This window comes from Cyprinodon tularosa, unplaced genomic scaffold, assembly GCF_016077235.1.
Source record: "Cyprinodon tularosa strain WSP-4 unplaced genomic scaffold, ASM1607723v1 ctg46, whole genome shotgun sequence".
NCBI lineage: Eukaryota > Metazoa > Chordata > Actinopteri > Cyprinodontiformes > Cyprinodontidae > Cyprinodon > Cyprinodon tularosa.
Window position 1 is genome coordinate 745,491 of NW_024039185.1, and position 19,462 is coordinate 764,952.

Here is a 19,462-nt window from a genome sequence, read left to right on the forward strand (position 1 = left end):
AGCTGCAAATATCTTACTGTACAATGTTGTTCTCACATTTTAGTTTTATATTAATTCCTTACCCTTTGTACTGATAACTTCCATTTACCTGCCATTTTGCTGCGGTTACACATTTATTTTCCAACTGAAACAACAAAGGAGATCCCTGATCTATTCTACTGTCTTACATCTGACGCTTTTGAAGGAACTGATTATATTAGTTTGATTAGGCCACTCTAAACTCACAAACCTTCCCTTTAGAATTCACAAAGTGCAATTCATGCTTTTATACATCATGGCAATTAAATTTTTTGTGGGCAGTTGTTTTTAACTTGAAACCATCCAGTTGATGACATTCTGACCATCCACTAGTGCATCATAATCTAAACGATGAATCATGAACACTGACCTTAACAGATGAAGAGCTTAAATGTTGTTTTGTGACCTCATAGATGAGTCACTGATGTGCTCTCTAAACCATTTTGGAAGGGCTGATCACTTCTGAGAGGTTTCTCTGATTGTGGATAGCTTCCTCCCCCAGATAGTAAGCAATCCTTGGTTTGCTTCAAATACGCAGATACAAAGCTTAAGGCTTTTTTTCCTTTATAATTTAAACTAAGCATGACTAAATATCCTTTAAAGTAAACAATTTTGTTTGTTAACTACTTAAGGAATATCAGTAAATGGAGCCACTTTAAATGCTGAAATGAAGTTAAACAATGACTAGTCCTAATCTTTTAGGATGAACAGCCTAATCTGTGTTTGAAAGACCTAATCTGTCTGGTATGTCCATATCTCTTTTTATCAGGATTTTATTGCTGTTACTAATAGACCTGCAAACATCCTGGTTTATAGGATAGTTTTCTTCTCTCACCCCCCCAATCTCATGTAGCTGATGACTTGAATATTTGAAGGCGATTCTGGCATTAAAAAAAAAAAAAGCTAAAATTTCCCAATTTCAACACAATTAATCGATGGTTTGAAAACAATCTACCATTCATTTATTTACAGTATTCCAAAGGAAGTATTTAAGACAGTTTCTAGTCCTTTCTGGGAAACATCATTGTTTCAGTCTTCATCTTGATGCTGTAAAACTGCAGAGTCATTGTTGATTCCTTGGGTTTCATCCTCTGAGGTGTCTTTGTCATCTTCTGATGGGTCACTGTCCTCACTGGAATAATCATCTTCAACAGCACTAAACACAGAAATGAGAATTAAATGCTTATGACCTGGCACTAAACCAAAAATGTTTTAATAATTTTCTATGGGCATCTGCTTCTGAATTAGATTAGAACGATGTCTTTATTATATGTATATTACATCTGTGTGCACATTTGTAGCATAAGATCATTAAGCTTCAGCCTCTAGGACCATATTGGTTTTTTACTTCAACATGCTTATTGACACTATTTCTAACTATAATTATCACTGTAGTGTGCTTACCACACAGGTCTGTTGAGATTCCTGCATTCAACTCCAGAGTTAACATCAAATGGATCTGTAAGCAGAGAGAATGTGACTCAGCAAATACAAACAGATTAAAAAAACTCTACCTTTATTAGTTATATGTGTTATATTAAATAATACAAATCTCATTTTATAAGGAAAATAGGTCTATTACTAAATATCGATTTTAGAAAATGATAGCCACATTTTATTCTTCACATTTTTTAAGCCTGGGACTTTTTTTTATGTATCATCTATTCTATACCAGTGTTTTCTCATTCATTATGTGGCTAGTCTGTTATAAAACAAAGGAAAAAGAATGGACCTCTGAATAGAAAATGTTTATGATTTTGCTTTAATACTAAAAAAGGCAGATCATCTTGATTTAGGAAACTTAAAAACTGAAGCTTTGCATGACATAGGTAAGCTTTAAGGTTACACAAGCTATGCTGAAATCCAACTACAGCTTACATAAGAAATGATCCACCACTATATAATATATAGGTCCTCTATATTACCAAACTCCACTTCTTCTGGTTTAGATGTAAGAAACTCCTTCTCGACAGACAGCAGCTCTTCCTCAGACTGACATGCAGCGTAGCGGTCAAGAAGATCTTTATTGAGTGTCAGAAAAACTGTCCCCCACTTGAATTTCTTAAGCAGGAGCACAGCCAGTTCCTCAAACCCTGCAAGAAAATACAAAAAAACAGCCTCAAATGAATCTGCAGCTTAGAGATAGTGAGTTTTTAGTGATGCAATATGGTTGTTTATTGGACAATGACCGCAGCAGAAATTCTTACCAACAATGCAGAAAGTGGCAGCGAAAGCTTCCACACAGGATAGCTTGCAAGGCTTGCCGTAGTTGACAGGGTTAGCAGCAACAAGGTACGGCAGCAACCTGGGGTGGCTTCCAACCATCTTACTAAAGGGAGTCTCCTCCAGTTTGGCCCATGAGCAGTCGATTACAGCAAGCCCATTCTGAGCCACAATTTCTCTATAAATCAAAATCCGTATGAACATTTAGAAAGTCATACACTAAAGAGTATTAAAAATAAACTGATCCATCCATTTTCTGAAACGCTTAATCCCAAGTGGGGTCATGAGAGGTGCCGGTGCCCATCTCCAGCTGTCTATGGGCGAGAGGCGGGGTACACCCTGGACAGGTCGCCAGTCCATCGCAGGGCAACACAGAGAAAACAACCATTCAATAAACTGATCATTTCTATTAATTATATCTCAATCTAAGATTGCAATGCAGATGGCTGCCTCCGTGTGTTGGAGCACACTCTTTTTTGTTTTACAATTTAACCCTTTTTTTTACAAAACAGACCCTGAATGTTTGAAAATAATCTGAGTTTTCTGGAACTCTACAGACAGCAGCTGAATATCCACATACCTGTCTGCTGGCGTTACATACTTGGTGCCCATTGGACTCAGGATGAGTCCATTAAACCTCTGGTTGAGACGCAGGTTTCGCACAAAGCCCTTCCGTACCAGCTTTCTGCCAGTACAACGTTTTGGATCACAGTGACCCAACTCCCACATAGCAAGCGGACAAGGCAGTTTTACCTGTGGGGCTTCGGCTCCTTCCTCTACGTGGAGACTGGCTGCAAAAATATGATATTGGAAGAAAACACCCAGAAAAATCACATGAGTTTGAAGGTCTCTTTTAATATTGTTTTTTACACTATTTTTAGAACTTTTCCAATTACTGTACCTAAAAACAAACCATAAATGAATGCTTACTTGCTACATATAGGATTGGATATTGTGCCTCATATTTTAAATGTCCAATTAACAAAAAATATGGAGGAGTGGCGGCCTAATGGTTAATTCTCGATCCCAGAGGTTCTGAATTCAAGCCCCACTCCCTCAGCCTCCACTCTGGGTCCCTGAGCAAGACCTTTAACCCCCACCCTGCTCTCTGGGCGCCGCACAATGGAAGCCCTCTGCTGCCCAAGTGCAGAGAGTGAATTTTGTTGTTTTTATACTTGTGACAGTGTATGACAATGATCATTACAATGTCCCAAGTCAATCATATTACTTGAAAGAAAGTAATAAAATTCTTAATTGGAGTTGGAAAGGAATATTTCTCCCAATAACAATCACCAACTTCTAGCTACTTTTGGGGATTTTTTGTGATAAACCCACTGAAAGAACAAGCAATTGTAAACTGAAAAGAAATTGATACAGGTTTATCATTGTATTTATCAAACAAACATCATTTGGAGTCTCTTTCAGGTTTTCTTCCATGGTCACTCTGGATTTATTTATTCTCCATCATCCCTGACCAGGGCATCATATACATTACAATTTCCCCACACAAAACTGTCTCAACTTACATCTAAAGATCTAAAACTTTACAGATTAACTTATTTAAAATGCTTCTGATATATCCACATTATTAGTTGAACCTGTATTTATTACCTTCAAAGGCAGAGTGCATCTCTTCAGTAAAAGTCTCCAAAGATTTCCCCTTCATTTTGTGACGTTTGTCTTTGCCCTTACTGTCAGGCCGCACAAACTTGCCTTTTTTCTTTTTCCCCATGTTGCAAACTGCAATGACACTTAGCAACTTCTTAGCTAACCACTAACTCAATATTTCCTCTCGTGAGGAAGGTCTCAGTCCTGTCTTTGTGTAGGATTTCTACAAACTCAAACATCACCTTCGAAGTTCACCAATGTTTTGATTTAGGTTTGAAATCCTGCTAACTGTACAATGTGGAAAACACGCCGCGCTGTAGCGCATTTGAACTGCGCATGCGCGGAGAGGCTTATTTCGTGCGTCATATGTTCATGTGACCAAAATAAGATCTCTGCGCATGCGCGGAGAGGCTTATTTTGCTCACGTGATCGAACATCTGACACAGCAGGCGAAGGAGCAGGAAATGCAACAACAACATCCCGATCATGTGTAGCTTTAATAGAAGATCTCGGTTATTGAGAACATGGCTGTTTTATTTATCGTTTCACTGTGAGTATTTATGTTTAAAACTGCAGGAAGCAGTTTTGTTGTTTCTTTTGTATTGGATTTTGATCGTTGATATTGATCCCCCCCCCATTACAGTCAGTCTTACACTTGCTGGAAAAATGAAGATAGTTGAGGAGCCGAATACGTTTGGGTTAGTAAATAAAACACAGATATGTTTCGGAATCCATGTGGGGTTTTTTTCTCACCGATCTTCTCTGTTGGCAGGTTGAATAACCCTTTTATGGCTCAGGGAAACAGACTGCAGCCCAAAGTCGCCCCATCTCCAGTGTCTGGTAAAGAAGTGATATAGAATAGAAAAGAAAAGAAAAGAAAATGCAATTTTTGTCCTGCAAAGAGGAAATTCCTGTGTTTACCGGAGCAAAAAGAATATAGAAAAAATGGTCACACAAATGTGGACCTTAGAAAAATGTATAAGAATAACATAATAGTGAATAGTTAAATGATAAAAAAATAAGATACTGTACTGTAAAGTGTTTTAACGATATAAAACTTTGCACCTGAAGAATAAATAACCAATATACAGCTCTGGACATTATTACAGTAATGGATTTTTAAAAATAGCAGCGACATCAGAGACAGGAAAAATGACAGCAGCATGTTATTTAACTAACTAAGGTAGAAGCTGTGCAAAATCAGCATATATGTAACAACTTATAGAGGTTGTTGGGAACAGTGGTTATAGAGTCTTCGAGCTGCTGGGAGGAAGGATCCGTGATAACGCTCCTCGGTGCATTTAGGGGGCAGCAGTCTGTCACTGAAGGAGCTCTCCAGTTCTGCAGCAGCTTCATGCATAAGGTGGGAGACATTATCCAACAGAGATGTTAATTTCGTTAGGATCCTTTTGTTTCTGACCTCCTGCAATGAGTCCAGAGGGAATCCAATCACATATAATTTAAAGCTGGCTGGTTAATTAATCAAACAGTTGATGCTGACTGAAAGTTTGCCAATTAGCAGAATTAGTTTCCTAAAATTACTGTCCTAAAATTCTATATTGACTTTTGAATTAAACATGACTAACTTTTAACTAGAGGATGCAATGATCCTATGCTAGGATCGGATATACGTTCCGATATTGAAAAAAATAGCTAAATTAGCTGGAATAGATATCAGATGAATGATATTGTTCCAAAAGTCTGGGTCCGTTTCAAAAAGCAGGTTTACTGAAAAATGTTTTACACCTGAATCGGGGAAAACGAGCTTTCCATTTTACAAAGAGAGTTTACTCAACCTATTTCTGCTACCATAGTAACATTCTCCCCAGAGCTAACCTGGTTGGGAGCAGGTTTTTTTTTTCAGTAAGCTCACAGCTGGTTCATTGGGTGTGTTATTAAAGAATCATTGGCATTCATTCTCAGAGAATTCAATATTTATGGTCAACTCAATTGGCAGGGTATTTGTCTTTGCTCTGTTTAATATGAGCGACATGCAGACCATTTAAAAAAATGTTTTTTTACAGTACATAAAGAATTACTGAAATTATTTTCAGATTACAAATAGTGGCACAGTAAAGCAGTGGGTAGAGCTGCCGCCTTGCAGCAAGAAGGTTCCAAGTTCGATTCCCGTCCTGGGGTCTTTCTGCGTGGAATTTGCATGTTCTCCCTGAGCATGCATGGGTTCTCTCCGGGTACTCCGGCTTCCTCCCCCAGTCCAAAAACATGACTGTTAGGTTAAGTGGCTTCTCTAATTTCTCCTTAGGTGTGAGCGTGGATGGTTGTATATCCTGTTTGTCTCCGTGTTGCCCTGCAATAAACTGGCAACCTGTCCAGGGTGTACTCTTGCCCGTAGAAAGCTAGACCTCACAACTCCAGAAGGGATAAGCGTGCAGGATGGATGAATTACAGATGAATAGATTTATTGATTCCATGGGGAAAAAAAGGAATTACTGTAGGCTTAGTATTCATTCTGTAATAACAACCTACTGGGAGGTAGGAGGCACAATCTGAAGGAATTCTATTGGACTAATAACCGCTAATAATGGCCAGTTATTGGGATAACATCCAAAGCAGCTGCTAACAGACACTTAGTATTTGCGCAGGTCCTACCTGCTGGAACAGCGTTCTTAGACTTAATCTTTATCTGCTGCCAGGTGATTTCCCCTAAATAGTTACATTGACCCACTCCCATTCACCCAGTAACCTAGTTTTTCCTGTAATGTTATTGTGGTCACAACAGGCTATGCCTGTCATAGAGAACTTCACATAAGCCTACACGTTCATTCAAGCAGCAATCTTCTCCCATGCAATCTCCCTCTCCTTTGCATATTAAGCACTGTAGCGCAGTCTTTCGAACACCATAGCGATCTAGTGAATTCAATTTCATGTTTGCAATGCTGATTACGCCATCGACCAGAAAACACACAGCAGCTAGTGATGATTTATATCTGTGTGGCGGGGTATGCGGTTAATTCATTCAAAGGCAGCAGCAGTATTGGATATCGGCCATTATTGGATATTGGCTCAGCCAATGTATTGGATCTGGGAAAAATTAATCTTGCATTTCTACCTTTAGCCCAAATTACACCCCACATACCTGCTGCACTAAGGGTTTCTTTGAACTCTCTATATTGGGTAATTTCCAGGTCAGCATAAGTGTTGAAAATAGATCTGATTTTGAATAAGAAAAAAGAAAGTAAAGCCTGACCACTTAGAAACAGCTGCCATAAACTCAGAGTGCAATTTTTCATTCAACACACGCAAATTACTTTAAAAGGATAAAGAAAACAGAGAATTTGAAACTAGAAAAGGAATAGATTTTAGTTTAGAAATCTGAACCCAAATGGTTCAGGATATCAGATCTCTTGACCTCTCTACAAGTACTGTAGACCATCAGTGGCAAAGAAAAAAAAAAAAAACTGCACTCTTACAATGGCATCTCTCAGGGATGTGTGTTCCGTACTCAGCTGAGAACCCTTCTCATGAACAATTTTGTGATTGTACTCAGTTGTTTTTTATGTCAGTAAAGAAAAAAATAATTATCTGGACAGAATAAAATTCAACTGTCTCTTTGGTAACCATAGTAACATTCTCCTTAAGGCCCGGCCCATCTTCATCGTCTTGCGGGAAAGTGCTTCAGCCTCATAGAGTCCTTGTGAGTATACAGTGTTCTGAAGAAACACATGATGCAATCTGACTCATCCATTTCCCATTAGGTTGACCATTTAAAGCAAACAGTATCCCTGTGTAACTGGTTCTTTTGTAGGTATAAATATGAATTCTGTCCATTCCACAATGTTACCCAGCATGAGCAGTCATTTAGGTGGAACGCCTACAGTGGGATATTGGGGTAAGACATAGCAAATTATTTTTGTCAGTTCAGAAAATTATGATCTTTAATTAGTGAAATTTAAATTGTAAGTCTACTATTGGTGATTTTATGTTAATAGGATCTGGCAGGAGTGGGAAATGGCCAACAACACTTTCACAGGCATGTGGATGAGAGATGGTGACACATGTGGAACCAGAAACAGAGAGACAAAGGTAAAAAAAAGAAAAAACACGTTTTTTTGTTTTTTTAAAAAGGTTTGTGTTCCTTTTCTTGCTCTTCATTAGTTTTCTTTTCTCAGGCAAATAATTACTAGTTTCCTGATAAATCTTCTTACCTCATTGGTTGACTCATCAGCATTAATGTTGACACCTATAGAAACGAGTTTAGAAAAAGAAAAACAGCATTTCAAAGGATAATATTTCAAGAAAAGGGCTGTAATTAAATTTCTTGATATAGAGTACAACCCTAGTTTGTGGCATATACTGTGTTGATTCAATCTCTGGAGATAATTTAAGAGTTCTTTATAGATGCCTTTTTTCCTCTATGGCAACTTGTAATTTTAGCAGGAGTCAGGAGCTCTATTTTATTTTTAATTTAATTAATATATAAAAAAATCTAGATTTCTATATATTTTTCTAAAGAGTGCATTACTTTAAAACAACCATTTATTAGCATAGATGTATAAGCTGCATTTGAGATAAATGGAAACAATAATTATGAGACAAAAATGAAATGGAAAACAGAACAAAAGAAAACAGAAAGCTGATTTTTATGTTTTTAAGAGTCTTTAGTTCTACAGATATTATGCTGCAGCAGGTCAAATGTCAGGCATGGTAATGAATTCCATGCAAAATCATTTGAGAATTGTTGAGGTGCTAACTGCTGTTAGCGTATCCAGCTAACAGAAGCACATGGCATACTAATTTTTGTGTGGGCGCTTTACACAGAAATAGAAATTTGAGTTGACAGTAGGGTTGCCAACTGTCAATTTAAAAAGGGAACTGTCCTGTATTAGGAAACAGTATTAGGTGTCTGATGTAATCCAGGTTCAATTTAAATTTTTGCAAATTCAGTTCACAAACATGTAAAGTTAAGAATTCGTAATGTGGTTGGGGTAGAAGAAGTGCATGGCCGAGCCCTTACTGAATTTTCACGCAGTTGGCAACAGCGTTTTTTTCACCATTTTCTAAAATATTTGTTGCTACAAATACAGATATCAGTGTTACACCTGCAATGATGACTTATATATTACAATTATTCAGCAACACAAGAACAGTTTTTTCCTTTTTTTTTTTTAAAGGGGAACTTTGATTGTTTTGTAATTTAGCTTGTTTTAGGTTTATATCTTTTCCCTATCCATAACTGTATTTATGTTCCTGTATTTGTATTTTCATCTTTCTTTTTATTTATTTTTATTTTCTGTAAAGTGACCTTGAGTGTTCAGAAAGGCGCTGTTAAATAAAATGTATTATTATTATTATCTTATGACAATTTTTATTCAAATCAAGTTTACCACTTAGTGAGAATATCTTACAGGCCTACACCCAATAGGTGCATCAGAGGTATTACGGTATTTTTTATTTATGTGTCTGTATATATATTTTATCAAATATGCAGAATAGGATAAGAAAAAATAAAGATTGCAATATGCACATTTTAAGTAAATAAATACTAAAATAGTTTTGTGTCAAGTCAACTCATTTTGGAAAAAAACCTTCTGTTTCTTGTTACGTTCAGGTGATTTTGCTCTGCAGCAACAGCAGCAAACTGGTACAAGTATCTGAGCCCAGCACCTGTGTTTACTCGCTGACCTTCGAGACGCCGCTCGTTTGCCATCCTCATTCGCTGTTAGGTAGGTCAGCAATAAAAGCCTCCTTTTATGCTGTGAATGTCGGCAGTAATAGGGGCTGCGTTTTTTTATTTATAGTGTACCCTACTCTGAATGAGAAGCTGCAGGAAGAATGGGATGAAGCGGAGCAGGCCCGATATGAGGGTCTCATCACGGAGCAGGTAGGAAGTAGATTTAGATTAAACCATTAAATGTCGCTAAAAACATGAAAAGTGCATTCATAGCTCTACTACTGCCTCGGACATTAGATGATTTAAAACTATGAAATTGCTAGCTAATCATGTTAATCTTATGTGCACTACAGGGCTACAACAATCTCCTGAGAGATATTTTTCAGGATGCTGGACTCTTGAAGAGCAACAAAGTGACAGAGACTGTACCACAGGCAGAAGTAGATTTAGGAAAGCCAAACTCTTTACAGAAATGCCAAGAAGTAAGTTCATCAACGATTACGCATGGTGGGCGAGTGTTTCTTCAAATATATGGTTGATATTTATTTGTATGTAATTTTGTTCTAGGATTATCAAAAACAGAATGAAGAGATGGCAAGACTGCGTGCTCTCCTCACTCAGAATAATATTTCTTTTGAGTCACAGCCAAGTAAGTGAGCCTAAAACCAGCCTTGCCATATATGTTTACACTGTCTCTATAGCATGGATCTTTTTATTTTATTTTATATGACAGATGAAGAAAAGGGTGCAGTGACTGTGCCAGCTAAAGACCAACACCTGAGAGGAGACACGGGTATCTTCGATCTACTGTGAAGATCACCAGGAGCGGCAGGCTGCTCATTTTAAAGGACCTGAGGGGATTTAATGTCTTTCTGGTCTGTTTGAAACGAGGTTCACACCAGTAAAATGTGGATTCATTCTCTTGGGCAACACTGCATCAGACTTTTAGGGTAAAGTTTGGACTGTTACCTTCCCAGTATCTCCACAACCCCTGCAAGCTTTTCCGATGTTTTATGGAGGCAGCATCACTGGAAACTAAAACATCCTGCAGGCATAAGATGGAAAACTGTAACAATGCCATGTTTTAATAGCTGTTATTCTGAATAATGACTGAACCTGTTTCGGCATATATTATTGATACACTACTTCACCAAGCAGCCAGCAGTCACTGGGGGAGTTTGACACGCTGGACATTTCACCAGTTCGTCACAGAAATACACAGTATTAACTTGGAGTGGGAGAGGAAGATAATAGTACCCAGGCGTGCACACAGAGATTGGAGAAAATCTAGCTGAAAGAATCGCAGATTGGGATTCAAATATAAGACCTTCTTGTTGCCACCAATTAGGCATTATTACCCCCTCTGACTATAGTAGAAAAAGCTTGACCAAGCTTTTGAGGTTGAAGTACATACTGCTCTATTAAACTTCCCCTCTGTAGACATTTTTATAGGAAATGGAAGATCCATTGCAGTTTTAGTGAGGTTCATATCTTGACACTCCCCCCTGTAATATCCACGCATATAGAAAAAAGAAAAGACGATTCCTCACTTTAAAGTGGGAGTGTTCGCTCTAATCCTTGATATATTGTCCTTTATCATTTGCATGCGGGCCTTCTCCAACACGTTATTCAAATAGTTAAATTCCCCTCATCAACATTCAATCATCCAGCTCTACAGAGGCCCATTGATGAAACATTACTTGGTTAATATGTGTTGGGAAAGGGACACATCTTAAAGCTGATTTAGGTTTGAAGTTGTGTTCCTACTCAGAGACTTTGCCAAAACCGATTCTGTATAATTTTTTACTGAGACATTGGAAATAAAAGATGCAGCCTGAATTGCACTACCAATTTTTTTTTAACATTTATTTAACATGATGTAATGGTTTAGATAGGGTTTGGTTAGAAAGAACCTTAAGAGAGGCTGCAAAAAAAAAAAAAGGTTCTCTAAACTGAAAGGTGGACATCTTCAGAAGAACTGTCAGCTTGTTTAACGTTCTGTCTGGTAATAAACAAATGCAAATATGAAAATGTAAGGGTTTATTTAAAAATAAAACTTTGGAAATTGTGTTGGATTTCTGTTAAACTGCGACATCCTGAACTTGCATGGGTTTAGAGTCAGGAAAAATGCAGAACAGGCAGCTTTACAAAGCAATATTTATATAAAAACGACAAGCCAGTAGAGCTATGGTTTTCTCCTTGGTTCTAATGAAAAAAAATAATATATGGGTGCACAAATTTTCTCCAGGTATGAACGTCTTCACACTGAGTGAATGAAATCCGTTAACTTTCTTGTTTGTACATTGAGCCTTCACCATTAAAGCCGATTCATCCAGGAGGTGACAACCCACATACCTCCATCCTTAAAGTCACCTCTCTTTGACCGATTTGTGTCTTCACACCATCTAAAAAAAAAAGTCATTGTCTACTGTAGATTTGGAGGTGTTGTGATGAGAAACCTCAAGGTGAATCTTTTGTGCTGCAACAACAAAGAGGATGTGTAGCTTTTTTTTCTTCCAGCACACAAATGAAAAGAAACAGTGGTTGACTTCAGACAGATGAAAAGAAAAAGATAAAACATAAAGCTGGAGATGTAAGCAGTTGGTGTCGCTTTAAAATATCTGTTGAGAACCGAGGCCTTCCCAAACAAGAGGAAAGCAGACAAGATCAGTTTGCTTCACATGTTTTAATCTGAGTCCACAAACATTTCACAGCTCATTGGATAAAATTTCTCCTTTTAGTCTGAATCTTCTTTTCAATGAGGATATTTTCTTGTTCAAATCTAAGACCCTTGAACAGCTCTTACCTAGTTTGGATGTTTTTTAATTTTGTCACAAGCATAATTTAAATTAATTCATGTTCAACATAAGCATGTAAATTGGGGATGTGGCTAAAGGGAAACTTCTAACCCAGGATTTGTCAACATCAGTGTCCCAATATCCAGTGTCCTGCATGTTTAGATTCATCTATGCCCAGAGGTTAGATAAAAGGCTAAACTGCAGCATATCAAGATCTGCAGATAATCAGCATTTATTTGAATTTGGAGGACTGATCTAAACCATGCAGTGAGCAAAAGGAAGCACAAATCTCCTGACCATTTTTAGCCAAATCTTCAAGATCCACGTGTGTTAGAGAAAAGATGCATTTTGGTTTCAGCTCTCAGGAAAACCCTGGTGTCATTCAGGCCGTAGTACAAACTCACTTTTATGCAGCATTTCCAACATTTTAGTCAAATTTTTCTATCACCTTCAGAAAATAAGAACACTTAGCTCCAGAGTAACTGTCTGCAGCTGAGAGAAACATCTACATGGACTGAGAGCCTAAATGTATATTGCTGAACTTTTACGGATTGGAGAAAATTTAAATTTCCCCAAAAAAGTAACACCAGATCTTTTTTAAAAAGACAAAGAAAAGCTAAAGCATCTCTAATAAATTATTTAAAATAAAGCGTTCCAGCCTGTCGATAAGTTTGTGTAAACATTTGATCTAAAATGTGGATCTGCATCATTGAACAGATGAAACTCTACATAATGAGGCTGTGTGAACATCATGTAGGCTGAGGGTCTGAGTTGGTTTCACAGAATATTTTCTCCCGTGTCAGGAAGAGTCATCAGCTGGACTGGACTGAATACACGTCTGACTTGCATCAACATGTCTCAACCATAAGCATTCCTGACTACTTTTACCTCCACTAGTTTCTTAGCGTTCCACCCCCCTCCGAAGATTTCATCTCCATCTTATTGAAGACATTCAACACCGGAAAACTATATTATTGTTTTCAGAAAATGATCAAAGAATTATATGAAGGTAAAAACATTTAGGAAAATATTGGTCTTTATAGACTGTAGTAGCACAGACAGACACGTGAGCCTTTAAATGAATTATTTCCAGAGAGCAGCAGTTCCAGGCAGGAGACCCGGCCCTTCTTTCAGTGTCTTCCTGTGTTATCTCATCCATTCCAGTGGTTCCCAAGGGTCAGGATAAAAGCTGGATCACTTCTCTGGCTCTCTGCTGGACAACTGCATCGTTTGGTGCATCTCCAGATTCTTCCACCAGCTTTAAGGCCTTCTGGACCGTTATATCCTTCGCTGTTCCACACAGCCCCTCCAGGTACTGAAGCAGAACTGAAAACACATCGTCTGGGATCTAAGGAAACAGAATAACTAAGTTATTTTACCATCTTGGTTAGTTTATATGTATCAACACCCCCTTTAAGTTAAAAAAAGAAAACTATTTACAACACTTTTTATGAGCAAAAAAATCTAATATATTAAAATATTTCACAGGGAGCTTAAGGATAAATATCTGTACTAAATAGGATCATAAAGCAGGTACTACGTGACATAGCCAAGTCCCTGATTAGAATACTTTAATTAACTTGGAAAAAAATGACGTCTAACAATACCTTTAAGCACAGTAACTAAAGTCAACATTTATATCGGTTTCATTTCCTGGTTGAACAGGTCAGAGTAATTTTTCCCTTTGTGTTCTTTGTGTCTTTTCCCGCCTTTATTTGATCCATTTACAAATGGCTTCAATTAAACAACAATTAAACAAAGATAAATGTTTAGAAAAATAGATTTAAAAATCTCTTCTGCAGCTAAAGATGATCAAACTGCTGAGGTGGTGCCACAGTATAAATACCAGTGTGTGGTTAGTGATAACATCAGTGTTTTCCCCATTACTGAGGTGTTAATATCTGTTCTTTTAAGAAGATTCATCTACCCCATTTACACTATCCTTGAAAAACCGTGCCGAGACCGGTCCAAGCTCAGTAACTGAGATAATTTATCGTGTGTAAATGGAAAGCAAACTGAACTGAACCGAGCTAGACACAACCGAACCGAGCAGACTGCAGACCAGTTCCAGAGGTGGGCTCGGCTCGGTTTTTCCCTGGCCCGGTTCTCTGATAACAAGAGCACATGAGCAGAATGTGTCATCTCCATCTGGCTACACATCCCGATTCACACTCCATTCCAGTAGTTGGCGGAAGTTGCTTGCCAACCAACACAAAACAGAAGAAGAACAACAACTATAAACAACAATCGAAATCTTCTCCACCCAACATTTTATATAATGGCTTCAAAAGAGTGTGGTGCGACCTGGGATGACCCCGAGACTGAGACCGTTATGCAATTTGGGCCATTTTGATTTGCCTGATTCCCTCCTTCTTCGTCTTCTTCTTGTGTTTTATGGCGGTTGGCAAACAACTTTTGGTGCATTACCGCTACCAACTGCTTGATTTCCTACTTTAATACTGGCAGTAATACCGCAGATCATCACTAGGAGGCGAGGAACCGAGATACGGTGATGTGTAAACGTTCGTCAGAACCGAGCTCGGATCAGTTAACCAGGCCGAGCTCGGTTCTGACGAACGTTTACACATCACCGTATCTCGGTTCCTCGCCTCCTAGTGACGATCTGCGGTATTACTGCCAGTATTAAAGTAAACGTTCGTCAGAACCGAGCTTGGCCTGGTTAACTGATCCGAGCTCGGACCGGTCTCGGCATGGATTGGTTTTTCAAGGGTAGTGTAAATGGGTTAATCAAATCTGTTTTTAACATTTATAGTAAACAAGATGAATCCCCTGCCAGGTTTGGTACATATCTGTAGTAAAGCTGCTGGCATTTTCCTGAATGAACTTTGTGACATCCACCACACCTGAACCATAAAGGCTGACCTAATCCAGGCTGACTGAAGAATTGCAGCCGTCCTTATGAGGCCGACGCCACCAATGGTCCGATTTTAAGAAAATCTAGACCCAATATTATTTCTTTTCACCTTTTCAGAGTCGTACATGTTTTGCAGTAACCACGTCTGCCTGTTCTTCTGGAACTTCCACGCTGAACGTTTCTTTAACCAACTGCAATGACAAAAAACAGAGTGGGTTGTGAGAGTGGGCATGCAACTCCGAGAATCTCAGGTGGCACGGGGTGCAGAATATTCCCGAATGTGAATAAAGGGATTCTAATGTCTTTCTAGGACACTTTTCTGATATTTCCTGTTTCATATTGGACAATATTCATATTTATGCCTGATGCAAGAACTAGACTAATAGATCACATTGTGCCATTAGGAAACTAAACAACCACAGAATCTGGATTTTCAAAACTATTTCTTAAAGATGGCTAAATTAGATCTTGCTTTACTAATAAATGTGCATGCATTTATATAATAGGATATGCAGACATTGGATCAATTACTGACCTGTATAAATAAACTTAGGTAATCAAAGCATAAGGATTATACATTAAACGCAATAAAGTCAGGAGGGCAGAGTAGTTTTCAGCATAGCAGAACCAGAAGTAAAATCAGAGTTTGTGTTAAATTTAGTTTAGCTTTATTAGGATCCCCATTAGCTGCCAAATAAATGGCCACTAATCTTCCTGGGGTCCTCACATAAAGAATATGTGAATGAAACAAGCCTGGAGAAGCGTATTTGGTCTTTTATTTCTACCAAATTTGTCTGAAGTACAAATTTATTCAGCTTACTTGCATCTCTCTGATTCATGGGACACATGACAATGCTGTGTACAGTGTTATAAGACAAACTGATCCGACTTATATGTAGGAGGGATGAATGTTTTCCATTTGTTTCATTCAAGAAAAGGAAAAAATAGCTGGTATGGATGTGACTTCAGATTTGTTTGTTTTTGTAGCATCAAGAAAGGATCAAAATGAATAGCCACTGCATGATTAAAAAGTTTAAAATCTTCAACTAAAATCTTCAACTCTTCAAACTTGTGCTTAAATATATAGACAATCCAGTAAACCTGACATACTTAAATGCATCATGAAGGCGAAGATGTGGAAGAATTCCTCTGGTCAGAGAAGCTTCCTGGGTTTTGTCCCATCTAATACCCTGTGACATGTTTTAGAATAAATGCTGCAGGCAGCTGGATCTATAATTCTATATTACATTGTCAAAATCATAGACACTAAAAAAATAATTAATACCCAAATGCTGCATCTGGATATAATACTAATTTGCTGCTTTATCAGTACCATATAAAGGTCTTGTTTGCGTATTTTTGCTGTTAATTATACATTACTGGATTATTTTCACATTAAAAGGATAATATACGTTAACATATAATAAAATTGTCATATTTGGGGTATTAATTTATTTATATATCTAAGTCTGCAAAAGTTATTTAATAGAATCTCTGATTATGTTGAGAAAGCATCTTTAATGTTGAGATTAAAAAAGGGAGGTCTATTTTTCATTCCTTTATTTTACTTTTTTATCCCCATGGTATTTAAAAATGGTATTGAGTAACTGACTATCTCCCTGGGTATCGACACGTGTTTGGAATTTTTTATTAGTTTTATACATTCAGCATGTGAAATAAACAAACCAGCAGCGCTGTACAGGATATTAATGGGTACCAATACAGCAGTTCACCACCTATTTTGCAAAAAAAAAATCTAAATTGTGATAATCTTTTAACCAATATTGAAACTGATTTTATTTAGATTTTCGTTTTAACCTAATCACACGCTTTCAGATGTTTCATTCCAGGGTTTCTTACTTGTCCATAGTCCCTTGTTTCATGACTTTACTGTAATCTTGGAGTTAAAAAAAAAAAATCTTACTTCTCTGCCCTCCGCGTTTTTGTGTGGCTTCAAACCCACTTTCAGTGAATCACTGACACCTAAACTACTGGTGTTACAAATTCAGTGTCTTATTAAATGTAATGGGACCTATATCAAGTTGCCCTGACATTTGAAAATTGCATTTTATTAAATTGCCATAATATTGCAAATGCAGTTAATTACCCAGCCCTAATTATAATGGGTAGTTTGTTTGTTGTTCTAATGCTGATTATCAATCAATAATTTTATTCTGAGTAATATCGCTGAACTCGTTTTTCTAACACCTCACGTTAAAAAAGGAGGAATAAAAGTATGTATGATTAATTCCGATAGTGTAGGGTCAATATCAGTCAATATGCATATCAACATAGCACTTTCTTTAAGCTTACTTCTGATATTCTTCAGTATTGAACAACCTGTCCTTACCAGTCGAGGTACTCCAAGGAATGCTTCCATGCACTCTGACTAGGTTCTGGAGTTTTCGGCTTGGTCTGTCCTTCTGCTTTCAGCCTCTTCTTCTCTTCCTTTTTCAGGATTTTCTTCATCTTCCTTTCCAGGACCCGTTTCTCCTCAGGGGTCAAAGCTTTTTCTTGGTCCTCTTCTCCCTCTGGCTCCTGTCCAGGACAGTCGGCTGGATGTGGAAGCTGCCATAGAAGGTAGAAAGTTGATCCAACTTAAGTCTCCTTTGAGCGAGATGTCTCAGAAAACACAAATACGGCTCTTTGAAAACATTTCTGGTCATGAAAACATAGACAGATGCGGTTTGGTTCATGAAAAAAATCATAAATATATTAAACTTAAAAACATAATAAGTTAAAGCATGGGTTAAACATGTGTACAGCTTGTTATTAGAGATAAGCAATACAAAAAAAATATTGGGTCTAGGAAAAGATGGACATCTTTCCAGTCTCTAGAATCAATCATTATTGTGTTATGATTTATGAAAGTGCTTCAAGTTTAACCTCTAAGTCCAGGCTTAGGAAGCTCCACACATTCACTGTTTGTCCTCTAGATGTTTGCATTATTTCCACTAATTGCCGCGAGTTGACTGACAGTTGCCTTTTGTATCTCTGCTTCTTTCTCTACATCTACTTCTATCGCTGAACCTCAGTCGGCCTCAGCAGATGGCCGCTCTCACTGAGCTTGGTCCTGCTGGAGTTCTTCCTGTTAAAAGGGAGTTTTCCTCTCCACCATTGCTACAAGCATGCTTGGTGTGAGGGATTGCTTTCAAGTCAATGAGTCGATGCAATCAACCCGTTTTCCTTAGATAGAAAACTTTGAACCAATACGACTTTGAACCAATCTGACTGCACAAGTGCCTTGTGATGACGTGTTGTAAATTGGGGCTATATAAAGGCCCTGTCACAGCTTGACAATTTTAGTCCAGTGTATGCTTGACGTAGGAGAATCTAGCAAAAAAGCTGGCATACGTTGGATAAGTTATGGGTAGGTTTTTTATAAGTTATGAGCACGCTGAAGTACACTGACATATGGCGAGTACGTCCTGACATATGCCAGGGTATGCCATACGTGGGGCATAAGTTATGGGTAAGTTATCTGATCGTTGATATGCGTTAAGTGTAAATCACTCATAAGTTGTGGTGTCTAGATTATCCAAAACCTATGAGTAATAGGGATGGGATGATTTATGAAAACCGTCCGAACCGTACGGTTCGACTGTCTCAGTTCGATTCGTGTGTGTTGCGTTCGGTTCATGCGCAGCTCCTTTTTCTCATAGGCGAAGCGTTTACACTCCAGAGCAGAAGGTGGCGGTACTGCGACCAAAGCCAACCACCAGTAGTAAACAAGAAGAAGAAGAAGCGAAGCAGCGTAGCCGGGTGTAGCAGAAAAAAATCAGTTGTTGTGAAGAATTGTGTGGGTATGGCGAGTGGGAAAGAAGAGGAGTTGGAAGACGCGCCAGCAGCACTTTACAGGTCTGCTGTATGGGAGCGCTTTGCATTTAGAGTGACCTACGATGACGACGGAAAGAAAGTTGTGGATAAAAGTGCAACAGTGTGCAAGCATTGTGCAACACGTTTTGTTTATGCTAACAGCAACATGACCAACATGTCAGGCTAACAACCAACATATACCGAACCGAAAACTGTGACCACGAAACCGTGAACCGAACCGTGGATTTTGTGAACTGTTCCACCCCTAATGAGTAACTTATGCATGACTTATGAGTGACTTATCAAGAACTTATCTCCAACACATATCAATGTATTTGACATGTTCCAAACGACTGCTGAACATTTTTTTAACTTTCAGCTACTGTATAATGGCGTATTGGCAGCATTTTTGTATAAAAGCGGGTTCACAGAAAGAAACTGTCAGTACTTATCCAGACTTCATCACCATCATAGGATGAGTATGAAGGGAAG

General features: G+C 38.1%; 3 protein-coding genes across 3 annotated transcripts; 1 reads left to right on the forward strand and 2 right to left on the reverse strand.

Moving 5' to 3' along the window:
- Positions 1 to 942: 942 nt before the first annotated feature.
- On the reverse strand, positions 943 to 4,192 carry tsr3 (TSR3 ribosome maturation factor). The gene is made up of 6 exons (XM_038300975.1): positions 3,853 to 4,192; positions 2,822 to 3,032; positions 2,226 to 2,419; positions 1,944 to 2,111; positions 1,423 to 1,477; positions 943 to 1,174 (listed from the first exon to the last, which is right to left on the reverse strand). Exons 1-6 carry the CDS (start codon positions 3,971 to 3,973, stop codon positions 1,048 to 1,050), a joined length of 876 nt encoding a protein of 291 aa, XP_038156903.1. The 5' UTR covers positions 3,974 to 4,192; the 3' UTR covers positions 943 to 1,047.
- Positions 4,193 to 4,242: 50 nt separating this feature from the next.
- On the forward strand, positions 4,243 to 11,549 carry gnptg (N-acetylglucosamine-1-phosphate transferase subunit gamma). Its single transcript, XM_038300977.1, has 11 exons — positions 4,243 to 4,399; positions 4,493 to 4,547; positions 4,622 to 4,689; positions 7,450 to 7,504; positions 7,616 to 7,699; positions 7,800 to 7,893; positions 9,419 to 9,533; positions 9,609 to 9,691; positions 9,835 to 9,963; positions 10,049 to 10,130; positions 10,215 to 11,549. Exons 1-11 carry the CDS (start codon positions 4,336 to 4,338, stop codon positions 10,292 to 10,294), a joined length of 909 nt encoding a protein of 302 aa, XP_038156905.1. The 5' UTR covers positions 4,243 to 4,335; the 3' UTR covers positions 10,295 to 11,549.
- A 970-nt stretch (positions 11,550 to 12,519) lies between these two features.
- On the reverse strand, positions 12,520 to 18,606 carry LOC119793813 (uncharacterized protein C7orf50 homolog). Its single transcript, XM_038301087.1, has 4 exons — positions 18,567 to 18,606; positions 17,505 to 17,751; positions 15,264 to 15,345; positions 12,520 to 13,627 (listed from the first exon to the last, which is right to left on the reverse strand). The coding sequence occupies exons 1-4, from the start codon at positions 18,604 to 18,606 to the stop codon at positions 13,457 to 13,459; spliced, it is 540 nt and encodes a 179-aa protein (XP_038157015.1). The 3' UTR covers positions 12,520 to 13,456.
- Between the last annotated feature and the right edge of the window lie 856 nt (positions 18,607 to 19,462).